The 20,483-nt window shown below is 41.1% G+C and overlaps 1 protein-coding gene across 1 annotated transcript in view; it reads left to right on the top strand.

Moving 5' to 3' along the window:
• LOC121179227 (receptor-type tyrosine-protein phosphatase gamma-like) overlaps positions 1 to 20,483 on the top strand; it is a 322,725-nt gene that overhangs the window by 250,101 nt on the left and 52,141 nt on the right. Inside the window, exons 6-7 of the mRNA XM_041033942.1 lie at positions 8,125 to 8,191; positions 15,996 to 16,153. Coding sequence (XP_040889876.1) covers positions 8,125 to 8,191; positions 15,996 to 16,153 — 225 coding nt within the window. The remainder of the gene's footprint in view (positions 1 to 8,124; positions 8,192 to 15,995; positions 16,154 to 20,483) is intronic.

Raw genomic sequence — 20,483 nt, 5'->3', positions numbered from 1 at the left:
CAGCTGGAAGGTCCACTCACCTTGTCCAGGTTGTCCACGCCTCACTTGTTGTGGCTGTAGTCCAGGATGACGGCTGGCTTCCTGTCCTCAGAATCACTGATCTCAGCCGTTCTGTGCACTGTGCTCTGGAGAACCATGTCCTCCTCTTTGGGAGCCGCAAGAAACTAGGGTGGTGGTGGGTGGTGGTGGGTGAAGGCAAACTTTGATGAAAAGGCTTCCCTCCCCCTTGCTGTGAGGAGTAACTCTTCAGGAGCTGCTGGGGCTGAGTTCAAAAGAGGTGAAGAAAATTTCACACTTGACATTGTGCCCCCCCCCAACGATCCATCTGTCACATCAAGCACGACCCTGTGCAGCCTTGCATCTTCCAAGCGTAGTTCTGGCTTGTGTGTCACAGGACACCCGGATCTCGATGCCATACTTTGCTGGCTTTCTTTTAAACAGCACTTGTTCTAACTCAGAGTCCTTTGACTTGATATGATCGGTTGATTGAATGCACTAATAAGATTTCACACAACTCATGAAATCAAGTTTCTGAAAAAACATCATCAACACATTAGCAGACTTCCTAGTATGCATTGTTTGAGACGTAAAACTCTCTGGTTTGTAGTTTATAGAAAATATTCATAAAACAAACTTTGCTGTGAATCTTTGATACGTGTTAAATTAAGTCACTGTTGTTTCTACTCAGAATCAGAAAAAACAATGGAAACCTTGATTTGATTCTACTTCTGATTATTAAACTTGTTTTTATCAAGTTCAGTTTAGTTCACTTGGTTCTATTGGCTTTATATTATATATAAAACAACTTTGACCTAATTATTCAACCTAAGTTCAGTCAACTCACATTATGATTTGATTTACGGCAAAGACAACAATTGTGTTAATTAATTACTTAATTTCCTTTCCATATTTTATGTAAATCAATAACAAAATCAAAAATCAAAAATGAACATTCTTCTTGTACTTAAAATACTTAAAAACTTAACTTAAAAAAAACACAACAAGTGAAAGATCAACATGAGAAATGTTACATGTTAAAACGGGTCTGTTGCCACACCCACAGTGACCAGAAAAATAGAAACCTCTGTAGAACACAATACAGTCCAGCAAGACACCACAGTGAAATCAAGCAGACCCCCCCCCCCCCCCCCCCCCCCCAAAAAAAAACAAACTGAGGCTCAGCTGAGATGTGAATCCCACTCTACTTTTTACGATTTGTTTCTTAACTTAACATGTGAATCCCACTGAGCATCGTTTCATGATTTTGAGGCTTTGGTGCCTCATTTAATATTGCAGAGTGTGAGCCAGGGATGGGAGGAGAAAGAACAAAGAGAATGAAGGAAAAACTTTCTTGGACTTGACTCCACATTTTAAGTTACACATACTCTGCTCACTGACAACAGAACCTGTTTAGGACATAATAAGAAGCTAGAGGTGAGAAAATATGATTTAAAATCCTCCTTATTCTCATGAAAAAGATGATGACATGTGAAGGAATGTTTTTTTTTTTTTTTTTTTAAGGTAATTTTATGGATCACCAAGCAGGAGTTTTAAAAAAGCAACAGCCAATTTTTGAAGGGAAAATTTTCTCCAAAGTTGAAAAAAAAGCAGATGTGTTCCCTTTAAGGTCTCAGTATTCCTAAAAATTGATTAGTTTTATTAGGAAGTGTTGTCCAAACATGTCTAAAGGCAAAAGTGTTCCTGTCTGCTCTAAACAGCCACACTGGAAAGAGAGGGAGAAGTCTGCTGTCAGAGAGGGCCGACAAAACGAATGATCGCGATCAATACAGGACACGATGGATGGTACAAATGGGGATATTTTATCAGGTTTTTATTATGCTGCACTCAGCTGTACACACAGAAAAGAACATACATTTTCATTTCATGCTGGTTTATCCCCATCAGTAATGTAAGGACTCACAGATGTAGCGCACTGTATTATGTACTGTATTTGGAATCATGAAAGCAGAGGTTGTTGGTCGTGCTGCTTCTGGCGATGTTGGTGAAAAGGCTTTTGTTTCAAGTTAAGTCAACCCTTTTTTTTGTACGTCACTCAACTGAAGGGTTGTTAAGGTGAACACTGACCCAAAGGGACCTGACAGAGGAGGAGGCAGAGATCCTCATTTTATCTAGTTTTGGCTCTTTTTTTTAAAAGATTGTGAAGGCAACTTTCCAAAAAAAAAAAAAAAAAGAGAGATGATTCAGAGAAGATTCAGTCCTGGATATATTCATTCTTAGACAACCTTGAGGTTCATTTGAAGTGGTTCCACACTTCACATTAAAGGTAGCAGTAAGAACAGCATGATGAAAGAGATGTTATGAATACCTCACACTGCTTCATTCTGCTCTAAATCCAATACCCTCAGTGACGGTAATTAGGAAGGATATGCCAACACTGCTGAACCACCACCGAGCTGCTTCCAGCTCATCACAGCACACACCACTTGAGGAGACATTAGCCTCAACAGTTATGCAGCAAAACAGAATTTCATTGCATGTTGATTCACCATTGGTTGCTTCTTAGCACTTTGCCAGGAGTTTAAACAGCTATTTCTTTACTGATGTTTAAATCAAAGAGGTTTTGTGTTCTTCCACTGTGATGGGGTGATGAAAGGAAACGTTCCCATGTGCTTTGTCCTGGCCGTCCTTTCCCTCCATGACTGCTGCCCCACTTATTACACACCATCTCTCAAACTGAAGAATTGGCCACCAGTGTCATTGCTCTCTTCACTCTCATAAAACAAAAAAAAAAAGGATTCCTTTATGCTGTTTTTAAAATTCGATAATTTTTCTATGGAAGACAACAAAGGCAGGCGCTGCAGCAGAATTATGTCCATATCTTATATGCTTGCAAATGAGAAAGAGACATAAAGACGTGGAGAAGAAAGAGATGATTACAGTATACCAACAAATCCACATAGCATGTCTGTTTGACATGCCATTCAGATGCTGTTAAATTTTAAGTCAAGCTGTTTATACTTTTCACATTTAAAACCATAAAAACCCCAAACTTTAAAAGTATCAACTCTCTCTAAAGCAACGAGTGAGTCATCAGCTAGCTTCTCTGAGTCAGAACACACATGCTGTTTAATGTGAATATCTTTCACTGGATGACAGTGATGTGTTAGTCTTAAGCCCAGTTCTAAGAGAAACCACATGGCCCAGTCCCCTTCGGTCTAGATCTGAGGCCTGAATTCATCTGTTCAAAATCTACTCCATGAATGAAAGACCAGTAAGAAACACATTCCTAGGAAACAAACATTATGCAACGACCCAAGTCAGACAAAATCTAAGCACAACCAGAAGGTACAGTTTAGCAGCAGAGACCTGGCACTCTCTCTCACACAGAATGTTAAATTGGTAACATGATGGCTGATGGCCAGGTTTTATTTGTCAGAACAGGAAGGATAGGTTTATTACTGACAAGGGACAAGGGCTGTTGGAGTTAACTAATTACTACCTCCAGCAACGATGACTTACTTCCTTCTTTAGAAACCTCTGAATATCCATTTCATTGCGGTGGCACTCATTTTAATCATAACAAACGTCTGTCAGTACGTCACAACAGTCTGTGCAGCGTACCAGTGAAAGGTAATAGTGAAAACGTGGAATGGACTTTTATAAACACGGGCATCTTCTCGGCGATTAGACAGAATGTATTTGACTCGCTGAAGCAACGCATTGCCTTGATTTCCTGTTCAAGGGAGCAACAAAATATGGACTGGATTGTTGTTAATATCGGCTTTCTCTCACTGAAAAAGTGGATTGGATTGGCGCTCTCTATGTCACTTAGAATTTACACTGAATTGATAGAAACAACCACAAATGATGTTAACTATTCTTGACTCCTCCCAGATTGTTTGTGGGGGGGCTTAAGGACATTTTAGGGGGGCTCAAGCCCCCCTAAAATGGGCCTAATGACATCCATGCTGGAAGGCCCAAACTCCTTTAGTCTATCTACTAATCTGTCTATTAGTCTAGAACTAAGAATGACCAGAGTGCCTGGTCTCCTTTTGTCTAGATCCAAAAATGACCACAAGGCCCAGAATTCCTCAGTCTGTATCTCCACTGAAATGCCCATGAGGTCAAACTACTTAAGTCTTGCTTTCACATTTATCAAAAGAATATTTTTCTTTTGTAATTTTGAAGAATGACAGGAAAGCCAAAGCTAAAACTAAGAGATAGAGAATAGCAAAATATTGCCAGATTTTCTTGTCTGCCTTTCTCCCCATCTCCCACCTACCTCCTACTGATAAATTGGTCACTGATGTAATTAGTAACTCTGCACTCCAATGTGTCTTGTTTGAAAGAAGTCCAACCGTCACATCCATTACGCCATTGATTCATCAGCAGTTAGTGCTGCCATTGCCAAAGGGGAGGAAATGAGTCTCTGTATGACACAGAAGGAGGTGAAGGAAGTCAAGAGAAAGAGGAGGCATCGTGAGGGATCTTGGATGGATGACAGAGGCAGGAAGGGACAGGGCGCGATGAGAGAGGAAAGTGGTGGAGAAGAGAAATATGAGGACATGTCACACTGTACTGTGTTTTTTCTTTTTTTTTTTTCCTGATTTGTCACTGCAGTTGTCTGTCCCTGGAGAGAAAGAGGGAGATGGAGCTGTGGGAACGAGTGAAGAGAAAGAACAAAAGACGCAGGATATGAAAAAGGGAGAAAGGGGTAGACGGAGAGAGAGAGAGAGAGAGAGAGAGAGTAGGACATTGTGAAGTGAGGCCTGGTGGCTGAGGATCTCAGGGGACGAGCCTGTGGGCTTTCAGAGACAAACATTAATAATGAAACGCTAATTCCCTCTGTCCTCCTTTCTTTCTCTCCTCCTCTCTGTCTGTCATTTTCTCTCTATGTCTCCATGGCTGCCTTTATTTCTCTTAATCTCTTTTCCTTTGTTCACACACTTTTTTCTTCACCCTTTCTGTCTTGTTTTGTACCAAAAACAAGTTCCTTATTGCAGTTCCAGTTATGAACTTCTTCTGCTAGTTGAAATAATTATAAATAGTGTGTGTATGTATGTGTTGTGTGTCTGGGGTTTAGGTTAGAAACTGTGTCTAACAAATTTAAACCTTTTTTCACTTCCCTTAAGTTATTTTCTCCTTTTGTGTTTCACTTTTTTTTTATCAGCTGTACTAATACTGTACTGTATGACAAGTGGCACACCATCTGGTACACACTTTTCATTCGTCACACAACAGTGTTTAAATTCTTTCAGTGAAAATACACAGTGCATGTGCAAGTGGAGCAGGATATGATATCCTCTTGGTTACTATATTTGGGTAACACGTGTTGCTCTTGTCCAGGGAGAACCGTTACCCGGAGGCAGAGCGCTTCTCCTGGGCAAACGTCCAGACCGAATTTGTTTATGAGCGGCAGGGACAGTTTGAAATTGGAAGAGAGGGCCCCAGTAATCTAGCAAGTTGGCCCCCAGCACCTGTAGAGGATGCAGCTGCCTCCGTAATCAGGTCTTCATGCAGCCTTGTACATGGTAACATTTCTGTGTTATGCACCATTGACATGTGTGTAAACAGAGTGAAAAATTTGGGCCCCCCCCCACCCCCCATTTTAAGGGAATTATCCTTCCACAAACATGGCTTGCTTTGGAACCGGATTTGTTCATGTGTTTGACGAAGGCACAGAAATTGAACAGACTGTGTTTTGCTCTGTGTGCTTTTTGCCTTGGTCCAAGTAACCAGGCAGTGTAAGTACAAATCCCGGTAATCCTTCACACCAAACTTTCTAATTAAATCCAACTAGCCAACAAGTGCGTGTTTCAAAATCCAACCGGACCCTGTGCATGTGTGTTTGTTAAACCCCCGGGTTAAGTGTGTGCCTCCAAATCCAGGAGAGACGAGGGTTGTGTGGACAGTCGAGGATGGGGAGAGGGAGGCAGTGACAGCAGTCTTGGCAGTCTCTTAGCTGATCATGCAACATGTTGGATATGGATGCTGACAGTGGTTTTGTGGCAGTTTGGTTTAGTTTGTGTGACGACAGCAAGTAAAAAGAAAAAAACAAAAACTGTCCAGAGAGCAACACTGGTGCACGACACTTGTCAAAACAGGAATGTGATTTTATTCCAATCTACACAAATCCAGTGGGAGTGGAGATACTGCCTAGCAACAGAATTACTGTCCTATTTTTAATGTTAATGCTAGTTTTAAAGCAGCAGTTTAGGAATCATGTGAAATAACACACAAAAGTAATTCACCTCAGATGATTTATACCACATTATGTGCAGTTTTAGTTCTGGAAGTCAAATGATGATATGATGTGGCAGTTTATAAAGCCCTGTAATTAGCCTACAAATAAAACATACACAGAGGTCATCTCCATAAAGGCTGTTTGTCACCTCTGACTCACCTGTTCAATCTGCCAGAGGCAGGTAGTTAGGTGAGTGGGCAGTTGTTCTTTTGCTGTGGAAATTAACAATTAATTAAGTGCTGAGGTGTCACTCGACATGAATCCCTGCAGCCTTCTGCTGCTTTGTGCATTCATATCTCATGGTAGAATATACATGAGAATCTAATGTTTTAGCACATCCATTCAATTTCCAATTGAATGGATGTGGATAATGGATAAAATAGAGAATTCTGTATTTTAGAAGATCTGTAGAAAGCTGTATTTTCCACTGACCCCGGCTTTGGGCTTCAAGACATCCACTGCTCAGACTTCTGCTGCCACCTGAGTGTAAACAGGCGTGAGTGGAATTTGTTTGTTTCAAAGCTCAAAGCATTGAAAAAATGACATTTTTAAAAACTCAACAGCAACATGTCTTTCCAGAATGTCCTGGTTACTCTGACAGCTTTCTTTTTTTTTTTTTAAACCTTCAGTAGAAAAAAAAAAGTTCCCAGTGAAACCTGTTGACAGCAGAGCAGTGACAGTGGCATCCAATTACAAACTGAAAAAGAAAAAAAAAAAATCTGATGCAGCTGTAAATACAAAATCACTCCTCTACAGGAAGCAGTGACTTTGACTTCTTATCTCTTTTTTTTTATTATTATTTTTTGCTCGTCAGTGTTTAACATGTCAAAAGCAATTAATGGCAGCCAGCCTGTCATTCAAACATAACTTTTCCAGCTGCCTTCCCACAGGCTCTTCTGAGGAGATGTTTCTCACATGGCTGTGAACACAAACTATTCTCGTGTAAATACAGACATGTGTGTCCAGGAAACTTGTCAACCGTTTGTGGTCTGATAGACTCCTCTCTGCAGACCATGCAGAGAAACGTGTCCTCAAAACAGGTTGTTTTTCTGTGACCAAAGAGGTGGCAGATCACACTGAGTGCTTGTGTGTGGGTTTGCTTTTCTTTGGAAGGCACTCCTGGCTTTGTCATTTAGATACTGTTGTGTGTTTTTTGTTTTTTTTTAATTTATTTCCAGCCTTCATGATAACAATGACACTCTAATTGAAGACAATGAAAACGCGTGTGTTACTGTGACATCACGCAGTCTTTGGGTTCAGATGGAGAGGGCCTTTGAGAGCTCCTTGATTGCGGCTGTTTGTTTCTTCTAATTACACCACACTTGTTTTCTCAGTGTCTCTTCTGTGCTTTTCAACTTTTTTTCCTCCCCCTTTTGTCACTTCCGTTGTTCTTTTCTCTTTGTGAATTAGCACCAGTCTGTCTTGCTCTCTTTTTTTTCCCCTAGGTGAATGAAAACACATATTGTAGGGTGCTGTGCTATTATTATAATTGAATGTGTGCTATATGAGCTTTAACAGGTGGACACTTAAGTTCCTGTAGAGTCACTGCAGCAGCAGAGGTACACAGAAAGGTACACAATTAAATAAAAGTAAAAAAACAAAACAGTGTTGGCCAGTAACACAAAACAGAAATGTAATGACTTTTTCAGTAAGGGATTAAAATTTGAAATTCAGTAATTATATTAAAATAGCTAATCCCAGTAAGTTAGACATTCAGGCTTGTTTGCTGTCTTATTGGGAGTTTGATTAGTTGGTTTGGGAGTTCGCTCGAGGTGTGTAAAGAAATACAAATGATGGAAATAATACTTATAACCTTGAGTGTGTGTGTGTGTGTCCAGCGATGTTCTCTGTGAATAATGCTACTGCATGATGATCAGTCACTGTGTTTAACAGCAGATCTTTCTTTCTGCGTTCCTCAGGTGGGAGGGAAGGACAATCCTGCTGTCGACCCCATAATCCATGGTCTGAAGGGTGTGGTCCATCATGGTGAGTTATAATACAAGCTATAGAGCTATATAGAGCTTATGCATATACATGAGCCATGTGTTGTCATACATTATCACCAAGGTCTCTTTTAACTCTTTGTTTTTGGGATATGCTTGATGTATGTATGTATGTTCACTTGAATTAATTCAGTTCAGTTTGTTGCTGCCTTTATCTGCAGACCACACAGCAGAACAACAATATTCCTGCCTCGATCCTGCCCAGATCTGAGTCTGAGACTGTAGATAGATAGATTAAAGACAGTCTGAGCAGCTTAATGCAGGACATGAATTTGCTGAACCTGACCTGTGCAGGGCTTTTGGAGGAAGTGAATTAGCACAGCGAAAAGTGAATAGATGCAAAGGAAACTCAAGTGTGCAGGACCTTACTGGAATAATAATTTGATGTATATTATTTCATCAAACTTTAATTGTGTGATGCTCCAGTTTTGATTGTGCTCCTCATCAAAAAATCTTCTCCTTTTGCATCATTTAGTGCCTCACACAATAAATTAGGACTTCTGGGATGACTGAGTGTTTTTTTTTTTTTCTTCACACAACAAATTAGAGGGGTTTACTCTGTTTTTTTATTTATTTCTTTTTTTTCTGTTGTTGTTGCACTGTATAGCCTCAGTCAAAAAAAATTGTTGTCTCATGCACACAGCCCTGAAGTTCTTCCCTGTCATGATCAAAACATTTATCCTAAAGCAATGTTCTGTCTTGCACCACCCCACCACCACCAACAACCACCCCCACCCCCACCTCCCTCCAAAGGGCTCCACTCGCCTTGCAACAACACAGCACAGCTTCAGAGTGAATTTTGTGAAAGCTTCAGCAAACACAAATAAAACTTTGATTAAAAAAAAAAATTAAAAAAATCTACCGCATTGCTACTCTACTACACTGCTCAGCTGTCTTGGAAAAACTCCTCTGCCTCCATAATTCATCTAACACAAAGACCACTCAAGTTCAATCAAGGCCACGCTCCTGTCTTCCCACAGGGAAGGCCAGCCGGCTAATTTTCTCTGTCTCCACCGGTGCTACTCTATGGAGCGGCTGCTGGTTACATTTTTCACAGAGCTCGCTCTCTCTCTTCTTGTTGTCGGGGCTTGTCTGGCGGACATGCACCACCACAGGTCCGACTCTGCTGTCTTTGTACCTCATGCCTTGTTGCATTTTACATGAAACCTCAGTGGAACAAATGCCCTCTGACTAACTGGTCCAGCGAGTGGCTCCCTGCCATCCCTGTGAAATCAGCCTGGTAGAAAAAGCAGAGTCTGATTTACATAGAGGACTCATGAAAGGCTTCGGCCGGCGAAGAGAGGAGCCCATTGTCTGCACAGGGTTTATGGGGGGGGGGGGCTTTGGAGGCAGATGCAAAGACTGATAATGATGCGGTGGAATGATGGGAAAGACGAGAGGTGACAGCGAGGAGGAGGAGGAGGAGTACGGTCATGGCTCTCTCATGCTCTCGTGCTCTTCAGTTTAACGTCTGCTGTGGTGAATTCTGGTGATGCTTCTCCCAGTCATTTTTCTTTTCATTCTTCTATTCTGTCATCATTTCATGGATGAATGTAAAATCGCGACAATCATCTTTACATAAACCGCTTTACACATCATGTACTACACATTAGCAGTATTGGTTGCTTATCATCCACAGCAAATCCTCAGGAAATTTTATGGCCGTCAACACATTAGATCATTGTGAGATGATGTGTATCAGAGAGGTAATCTCATGGAAGCTCCAAAATGCAGAGAGTTCCTCCTCCGTGAACATTTACTGTGGATATGAAGCTGCTCTGCAATCTGAGCCTATAGCTGTTAAGATATAGAAAAAGAAACACAGAAGGAAATAAGTTAATCTTGCAGTTGTAGAAAAGGATGAGGATTCTGTTGCTGAGCCAAAGTGAGGACACATGAGACACATTCTTAGGAGACTTTTTACCGTCTCGTCCAAGCTCTTCCAAAACAGTAGGCCTTTCAAGAGTTCTCCTCACATCTCCAGGCTGCACAGCACAGCTGGAGATGAGGTGTTGCTAAGATGCAGTACGCTGCACCAGAAAGCCTGAAAGAAAGATGCGTTGACCAAAAACAAAGCTCCTAAATAAATTACTCCAAAGGCTTTACATGCTCATCCAGAACGATGGTTTTAAAATATCCTGGCACATCTAACTACCATCAAGCCAAAACTGCTCAAGTAGCCACTAAAATCAAGACGGAGGCTTTAAATAAAAAAAAAAAACCTTCCAAAACACAGCATGAGAAAGGAAAGGAGGACAGATAAATAGATAAATAAAAGTGTCTGCCCCAAATATCTGGAAATCCTATTGAGTACAGGATGAAAAAGAAGCTTAGCATGCGAGCGCTGTGCAGCGGAGCCACATCAGATTGGATGTGAAAGAGAGTGCTTTGTGATTAAACCCCCATCAGTAAAGGAACGCCCGACATGCTCGTACGGTAGACGGAAGGAAGAAAAAAAAGGGAAATGAACACAGAATTTCTCCACTTCGAATTCCTATACCAGTGCCACAGGGTCGACGCGCTACCTCAGATCAGGGGAAAACCACCGTGAGCCATGTACACCCTTTAAAAATTAATTGCCAATCAGGGTCGCGGAGTGCCAAGTCAGCGGAGACTACGTGCAGTGAGTAAGATAGTGAATTAATGGACTTGTAATTTGTGCCGGTGCGAAGGAAGAGTCTCATTTCAGCACTGTGACACGAGAGCAGTGGGAGCACTGACACTTGAGTAGATAAACAGAGGAAATGACACAGTGCTGACAGAGAGGGGTGTGTAAATATACAGCTTTACACAGCGTTTAAACAATGGCAACACACTAAAAGCCTCCGTCTCTCCAATCTCTCTGCGTCCTGCACCGGGCACTGGACATATTTCTCCAGACTTCTCAGACCATAATCCTTCCAAAAAATCTGTCCCACATGCAGTGTCACACTTTGCATACTCGTGTCCCTTCCTTCTCCAGTTCACTGGACAGGATGTCAGACACTTCAACAGGAGTCAGAGACACGCAGTTTCTTATTAAGGCAGATGACGTCTCTCCTTTCCCATCTCTTCAGGTCAAGACAGGGAATGTGCTTCAGGCGACAGAGATCAGACATTTTGATTAATTAATATCAAAGAATCCATGACCATCAGCCAATCATAGCTCAGCAGGGCTGAACGTGAACGGGGGCGACACGTAAAAATACAGAAGTATGGGTGGAGGCAGTTGTTATTGCTGTTGTTTTTGCAGCCATTTTTCTGTTCTTGGTTGAAACAGCAGCTTATGTAGTACTTCTCTGCTTGTTGCCGGGCAGCCTCACTCTAATAAGAAAGAAATTTGTGTGTATTTAAATATAATGTGGCTCATACTGAGGTTTTTAAAGTAAGAAGGTCAAACAGGACAATCGCAGGAAAGAAAGTAAAAACTCTCTCTGCAAAAGTGATGCCATAAGCTGAAAAATATGGTTTATGTCCGTAAACCACTCACATTGAACAGACATTACTGTCACAGGTTTTACAGCAGGAAACCACAATTTAAAAAAAATTAAAAACACGACATGACAGCGTATTAATCCACACAATAAATCCCAACATTTACCATCTGTTGGTAAGACTGGAGAGGGAATCACAGGCTCCATGTTTTGCAGTAAAAATCCACTTATCACTGCAAAATATAAAAGTTCTCATCCATGCATAAAATGCCACCTCATTTCATGTGTAAATGAACTACAGTGAAAATAAATGATTCCCTGGTTCTTTAAGTCCTGAAACTACCCTTAAACATTCCAGGATTTAGAAGTGAAATATCTCAGCTTTTTAAATAAAGAAACCTGAATCACTGACCCTCTAAGACTTTTCCAAGACCTGCTTACACTGCAGCACTGCTCAGGAGTTCAGGATTTAAGGGGAACAGCAGGTATGACTCTACTGTATTTACACTCTTCCATCACAGATGCTTAACGGTGCTAATGGTAACCCAGAGGCAAACAAACATCTAATTCATTCTGACACCCGTGCTTATTTTAGACTGCTAACAGGGGCTTTTTGATATAGAATATTAATCATTTTCAGCCATGCATGAAAGCATAATTACCCTGTAGATAAGGTCAAATAGAAAACAAAAAACCAACATGTTGTTTTAATAATATCATTCATACTATTTTTCTTCAGTTGGTATTGTCGTCAAACTCGCCAGGTAGGCTAGGCCCTCTCTGCTTCACTGATTTTTCAAACATGTAAAAATACCAAATGCAAATGAGGAGCTCAGGGCTGGTCTTAAGTGTGACGCCTTCCCAATATGTGGTGATGGGCAGCTCAGTATCACACGGGAGTGTCTGCACTAGCATTCCCCCACAGATCCGCTCTCTTGATCCAGAGCCACTTGGAGCGCTGTGTAAGCCCTACAGAGGGACTGTCTTGAGAAGCCTCTGCATTCTACCTCCACAGGCAAGCAGCTTGCCTTCCAGACTTGTCTGTGGCACTGTCACTGGCATCTGTCAGTGTCTAGGTCCTCATATTTCTGTCTCTTCCGCTTGAAAGCCTCCTCCATACAGTGACATGGTAAGCTCCAGCAACGACAACGTTTTTCGTTTGCCTCTGATCCCAGAATGATGTCAGTCCTGTGCAGTGTTGAGATGCCCTGATGTTGTCTTAGATGTTGCTCTTGGCTTCTCTCCAGGTTTGATGAAGCTGATGTTTTGCTCTGTGGGTTTTGACCTCTGGCAGATGAGCTGCAGCCTGGACAAAGAACCTGATGTGGTGTAGTTGACTGTTTTCTTTGTTTATTGTTAGACGGACAGCAGCAATTTTACATCCAGCGTGCTGCGATGGCAGGAGTAGGGGATGAGAGACTTCAACATAGATTTATAGCCTTCTACAGTCACTACTTCTTCATCGACTCCTGAGGGCAGACTGGACACTACAACTCATGACCACCTCTTTAGGAACACAGTGGTATTACAAGACAGGACGAGCAGGGGCGAGCTGGTTGCCACGCTAACTTCAGCAGATATCTCTGCAACACAGTAAATGGACGTCTTTACTTCTCTGTAACAGCTATTTGCCCTTTAGCATCTTAACTGTGACATCTGGCTGAGGACATGTGCAAAACTGAACAAATCCCCCAAACACAATGACAGAATGAAGATTTATCTACAGATATCATGCACCTGGAGACTCGAAAGATTTTGTCACAAAGGTTTCAAAGCCCTGTGGATCACTCTAACAAACTGGATCAAGACCTCACAGTAATGGCACAGTTTTAAATCAATACTGGGGCCAAGTATCAGTGAACACACTCCATGGGTGCCTCCCGAAATGTGACTGTGTGCTAAGTGTGTGTTTGTGCTTTTCCCTCGCTGTGGAATGAAATATTAAGACTTGAGTGGCTCACTGAGGACACTGAGGGACGTTTAGATGAATGGACAGCTGTTCTGACATCTCGCCTGAGGCTCCGAGCTTAAAATACTCGCCGTCTGATCACAACCTCATGCAGCTCCAGCTAATGTTAGACTTTCCTGGGCCCTTCTACACCGTTGCTGTTGCAGGTTGAAGACTAAAGACCCCACAAATGGTTGCTGCAAAATCCACTTCAACACACTAAGTCTTCATATGTTGCCTCTTTAAAGCTCTGTTTGCTTGCATGTGGCATGGACCATATACAAGAGCAGTAAAGTTTGTGTCTCATGCAAAAACTTTTATGTTTGACGTGAGACATGCCAAAGGTCTTAAGAGTACTAATTCAGGTGCATAAATCATGAAGAAGATCTGTCCCATCATTCTCCATTCCCCAAGTACATCCCACCAACCCCACCCCATCGCCATCAACACCTCCTCTCCTGTCTCTGACTCTTCCTCCTTCCAACCAGCTCATTCTGTCGCACAGATTTGATGGAGCTGAAAATATATCCCCGAACTTGGCGTTGGGGAGGCAGCTTGAGACAGAGCTTGTCAGTGGATGGCTGAAGAGGAAGAGGAGGAAGGGGGAGACGGGGGAGTTGTACATGTCACAAATAAAGACAGTGCATCTTCCCCTCTGCCCGTCGCCATCCCTGTCAAGTGACCCGCCGCGCTGCAAGCATCAGCCCCACGTCCCAGACACTCGTGCACAGTCCTGTCAGCCTCCACCCTCGCATGTTTTCTTTGGAACAATGGATCGAATACCTGCTCCTCCTCCTCCTCCTCCCCCTCTTCTCAATATCATCACTCCTGTCCCCTTTATTGTTGGTTTCTTCTTTTTTTTTTTTCATCTCCCCTTTCCCCACTTTTCCCTGTGCTTCTCAACTCCTCCTGTCACACAATCTCTCCTCTTCCTCCTCCTCTCATCCACCCAAAAAGTGCACCAAGGCAGATGAGTGATGGTGTTGATGATGGAAATTATGAAAGTCATTTTTATTCATTTTCTTTCATTATAGGATTTTTAAGAATTACTACCTATATTCTGAAAACCGCCTATAGCTGGTAATCATGAATGAAACATTTCAAGTTGTACAAGGTAACACAAACCTGAAAAGGCAGTAAGAGGTAATGTTTTGGACTTTTCGGATCAAAACATTATTATGAAGACATTATTACTAAGGAAATGTATGAGCAAGTCAGTGAGTGTCTTCCTGTGGTGAGTCCAGTCTTCTCTGAATAGAACATTCAAGTTATTGCTCTTCAGGAGAAACTTTGCAATTCCACTCATAACTTTACTTATTTAAAGCTGCGCCAATGTTTTATATTAACTATGAATCAAACGACTGTATAATGTGAAAGTGGCTAAAAACCCTTCTGACCTGTACAGCACCAAACAGCAGACTGATGAAATCAGCCTACTAGGAACTGGGAAATGTGGAACATGTAATTGTGAAAGAGCCACATATTTTTCACAGGAAAAACACTAAAACATGAGAGAATATTAGACATGATGGTTCAACTGGACAGAAACATGATCCTACGTGAATGCTAATGTAGCTCTCTGTCTTTTGGATGTGTAAACAGGCAACTGTTTGCTAAAACATTTGCCTAGTATGTCAGATATGTTTCCTACGACGGGGCTTGGAGTTGTAAATTTGAAGACGCTGTCTCTTCCCTGTTCTTCTCACTGGCCCCTGAGGATCTACTTGTAACACATGACACCCACTGATGCGGATGATTGGCTCACTCAGAGAGAAAAATAGAATATATTACATTTGAAAATACTCAGATTTTAATACCAAATACCACAGTGCTGGTCACACAGTGCTAACACAATGCTAACGCATCATCTCATTTTAGCTCAAACTGCGACTAATGTCCACCATAAAGGTCAAATTACCATCTCTTCTGAGGTCAGTGGGAGCTCAAGGACAGAGAAAACAATTATCCTATAAATGTCTTTAATTGTTTGAAAGGCCTGTTTCCGGGGGATCTGGATTGTTCTCACTCTAAAAGTCAGCCTTTGAGCATTACATTTCATTACAGACATTACAGGCTGTGTGTCATATCAGGGCTGACTTCACTGTCAGAGAATAAGTCCACTGTGTCAACATTTGCGCTTGAAGATGTGATGTGTTGTAGCGTTGATTATATTGTGTATGCTGTCCATACACCAGGAAAGGTATAATTAAAAGTGTTCAGCACAATTATGTCCGTCAATAAGAGGACATCGAACGAGGCAGGCACAATGCAAATGAAATCAATAGCATAAACCTAAAGGCTGTGAAACAGTGGGACTTGGATTTCCTCCAGGAAGCCTGGGTGCCATAGTTTGCTGTGGAATAAAGGGTGTTGTGTAGATCATGTTGTATTGATCGGAACACTTTGTCCTGCCCTCTCTCATACAGAAAAAGAGACTTTCCTGGAACCATTTGTGCTCAAGGACCTACTGCCATCCACTCTGGGAAGTTACTACCGCTATACCGGCTCTCTGACCACTCCGCCCTGCAGTAAGGTGGTGGAGTGGATCATCTTCAGTAGACCTATCTACGTCTCATACAAACAGGTGAGAAAGACACAAAACAAAAAAGTGGAGGTGACATGTATGGGCTGTTTTGGTAGAAAAGTATGGAGCTTAAAACTATAATCATCATTTTGAGATTTAAGTTGATTATCCTGAAATAGCAATTTGTTACCTTGTTATCAGGACTTAAATGTGTTATATTCTTTCAGCATAACAGGCTTCCATGTATCACTGTCTATTTCATCGTCCTGCCTCAGCAGCAAATTCCTCAGAGTATCAAAAACACAATTTGTCATCTCTAGAAGATGAAGTAATTAAGTCTTCATAAGAAAAAATACAGTTTACCGTGTGATAATTAGATACGTAAATCATGATCAGAAAATAATGACAACAAATTGTTTCTGTTCTTCTGTAAAGAAGCTCACATTGGTACATTTTTAAAGCTTTTATTTTCAGGTTTTGTTTATTGCTTTCACACTTAAATGTTATCATGAAAACCAGAGCCTCTTCACCTCTTCATCTCTTCACCTCTGACATTACCAGGTTTTGTAGGAACACACTTTTTGATCAGATTATTCCTGAAGATGCAAACTGCATCTCATCAATTTGTTCCTGTTTGTTTCAGTCTTTGACTTTAGTGAGAGTCTAAATAGAGCCGAGAGCTGTGCAGTGGCCGTCACCAGCCCCTAAGGGGGCTGTTTTCTGAACCCTTTTGTTTTGAACTCTTTTGTGGACATTTGGACCTTTTTGGACTCTTGTTTAGTTTCTTAAGTTTTTTTAGTAGTTTCCTGTTTTTCTTTTGAAGTCATAGACCTTGTGTATCTTGTCATAGACTACTTCCGGTCTTTGTCTAGTTTCCCGCCATTTGTGATTGTCTGCCCCGCCTTTATTGGTGTCACCTGTTGCCTATTGCCTTGTGTATATAAGTCTCATTGTTTCCCCTGTGTCCTTGTCAGTTTGTCTGTGTCCGTACCTGAGTCTGCATCTTTGTCCATACCTGAGTCTGCCTGTGTCTTTACCTGTGTTGGTTCCCCATGTTTGATTGTGTATTTGTGCCTTGCGTTTCCCTTTCACCTCATGGACTTACCTTGGTTACCTGTTGATTTCAAGTAAGGACTTTTTTATGTTTCCAGCCATTTTCCCTCCTTCGTGGATGATTTTTAGTTGTTTAAGTTTTGTTCTCTGGCCCTGGATTCTCCCAGGGATTTTGGTTTAATTAAAAGACTTTTTAAGTTTATTCATTCACCTGTCTTGGGGTCTTTGCATTTGGGTCCTCTCATCCCTCGTGCCCTTGGACGTCACAGTGGCTGCCATTGTTGTAGCTGGTTACATCTACAATGGACACGAGGAAGAAAACTCTGAGGTTATATTAAACTGGATGGTGAAAAAATACTGAAATAACTTCCTCCATTTTAAGCTCTCTGACTCTCTGTTCATTTCTTGGGCAGCACTGTCCAGACAGTTTCTCATAGGTCAGCAATGCTAATTTCTGTGGAAAGTTCAATAAAGTTGAACTTCCCATTAAAGCTCAGGACAAATTTAATTAGCTCTATGAACGAATCCACTTGTGGTGGTTCCACTGAAATAAATTCACTTTACTTTGAGGCTTTGCTGTTGCCATACTCAGTGTGAAGTCAAATTACTAAATCATCAGAGTAGATTGTTTAGTTGATGGTAGATGATGCCTTTTTCTTTAACTTCTAACTGGATGTGTGGAGTGTAGTGTACATGTACATGTTAGACATGTGGCCATAAAGCACTTTTAGATAAAATAAATATTCCTCTTTCTGTATTTAACACATAGGTCAGTGATCGTTAGTTGTTAAAATGCACCACCACTGATGCTGAAAGAAAGAGTTTAGAGATTAGAATCAAGCATCTAAATTCAACAGTTGCCCCATAAAGAGAGTTGATTCCTCCAGTGTTTACCCTGGTGGTGGAGTATAACCAGCAGCTGTTGCCAATAGCCAATAAATTCCCAAAACCCCTCAGGAAGTCCAGAATCACAGCTGACAGGAGTGGTCATACAATATATAGGCTGTAAACAAAACCCAGTTGTGTTCTGTGCTCGGCAGACTTTGACCTCAGATCACAGTGCTTTGATTTTGAAATCATTTTGCCAAGACCTTGTTAGTTTTAACAGCAAGTGCAGAGTTTCCTTTGTGTTACATGAGCCCGCTGGTACATGTTTGACTACTGAATTAGATGCAAAAACTAGAAGCATCTAACTTCATGTAACTTTATTTCCAGTAGATTTTTTTTTTTTCTTTTTGGTTTTGAAACTGAATAACTGAAAATATGTTAAAACCCCTGTAGAGCCAGCTGGATTTTCATGTACGTGTGATTTTAAAATATCAACATCTCACTGAAAATGGTGCCAAACTGAAATACGAGTTGTCATTTTTAAACAGAACAGCAGCTCCAGTGTGTTCAGTGTTTTGCAAATAAGGATCTGTGGAAAGAGTATTTTGCTCTCATCTCCCTTCCCCAGTCCAAAGAACACTTGGCAGATTCGTCCCCTAATGAGACCAAATGAGTTTGCTTAAGAGCAGCAGTGGAGCAAGCCAAATGTGGATGAAGTATCGGCTTCTCCGCCTTCAAGTTAGAAGAACAGGTCAATAGAAAGTGGGCAGAGAAGAGGAACATTACAAAGACTGATGGGAATGAGGAAGAATGATGAAGACGGCAGCAGAGACAGGGAGGCAGAAAGCCAAAGAGGAGGTGATGGTCTTTAACCAAGACTCCTACAACCAACAAATAATGTAAAAAAAAAAAAAAGTGAAAAAAAAAAAAAACTCTGGACACACAAAACAGGAAGAACTACAACTGCAACTAACAAATTTAGTATTAAAAGAGTATCAATCTCTCCATTTCATTTTTTCAAAAAACTCAGGCCCATACCTTCCCAGAGGCTAATGGGATGTTCTCATATTACATATTTATTCTGAAAAACAGTCAAAGACCCAAAGAGATTTGATTTACATTTGAAATGAAAAAAGAGAAGTTAACTATCAGAGAGGACAGAACCAATTCACGTTTAGGATTTTTAAGCTGTCATCGACATTTTTTCTAAATAACTTAAGGGACATGTCAATAGATAGATAAATAAACTTTATTGATCCCGTGAGGGAAAATGTCAGCTAGTGTAGCTAACTAAAGTCAAAGGAAGATGTTATCGCTCTTCTTCTAAATTCTTATATAATCTGATTGAATGAGTCCAAGACCAGATCTATTTACAAAAGTGAATAGACTTTGCTGTTTCTGTTTTTTTTTTGTGTATAAACATACAAGAGTTTGTATTGCTGCACACTTTCAGGGGGGTTTTCATGATGCAGCTCCAATCTTAGTATACCTGTCATCCAGTGGGTTGTTCTCTGTCTGCTCCTACCTGGCTGCTGAGACTAGGACTTCTTTGTCTGTCAGTGGAAACAGTTGTTACTGTGTGTGTCGACTGTCTAGACTTTGGGCTGTAATAATCTTAAAGTCTGCTCCCAGCTTAAGTGTTTGAGCTGTGGCAACAAAAACAGATTTGCAGACATCGATATGCAAGCACCACTGACATCAACCCTCTACTACACTGTTCCTTCAGAAAAAAAAAAAAAAAAAATTGTTCTGACCCTCAGACCTATCAAAAATTTTGCCATTTCCTGTTGCCAGATTTTAGTCAAGAGTAAGACCCATCTCGAGGATAATCAAAGAAAACAGGATGCAGCAAAACTCAGTCTGGAGTTACAGAGCAAAGAATCTGAATTCATATGGAAATGAAGTGTTTTTGATTTGGTGCAGTGTTTTTTTGGCAACAAAGGAAGATTGTTTGAAATAGGGCCTTAATTTTGAGAAACACTACCACTGACAATACCAGTGATAGCAGTGAGATAGAGCTTGCCAGCTTAGAGATTGTTTTGCACCTTAACTGAATTTTCTCACACACCCCCAACAATCCAGAAAGAACCACATACAAACAAGACTTTTAAAGGACCCACCATTGTACAGGCTTTAGTTACCTTAGCATAAATGAATTCATCTAACACCACCCGTGTGGATCAGCGGTGTCACTGCGTCTCGTTTAATGTTGTCCTCACCATCAATAATATCCACTATATGACGAACACCTCCACGTGATCCCCTTCGATCATTTGGCTCAATTTTAAGTGTATTTCACATGTAAAAAGATAAAGATACAAAACAAGAGTTCAAAGTCGACACAGAGAAATTGAAGAATTAACCAACTAAGAGTCAACATGTAAATGAGAGGCAGCATTCATCTTTCCGGTTCTCTGGCTGTTGATTTCTGACCATTACTCAGTCCCCGTCTCAACATTTTTAAAAGCCTCTTTTGAAGTCCTTTTGTTTCCCTTCTTTTTTTTTTTTT

Source organism: Toxotes jaculatrix, chromosome 3 (genome assembly GCF_017976425.1).
Source record: "Toxotes jaculatrix isolate fToxJac2 chromosome 3, fToxJac2.pri, whole genome shotgun sequence".
NCBI lineage: Eukaryota > Metazoa > Chordata > Actinopteri > Toxotidae > Toxotes > Toxotes jaculatrix.
Note: the sequence above shows the minus strand (reverse complement) of the source record. Positions and strands in the feature narration are given on the sequence as shown.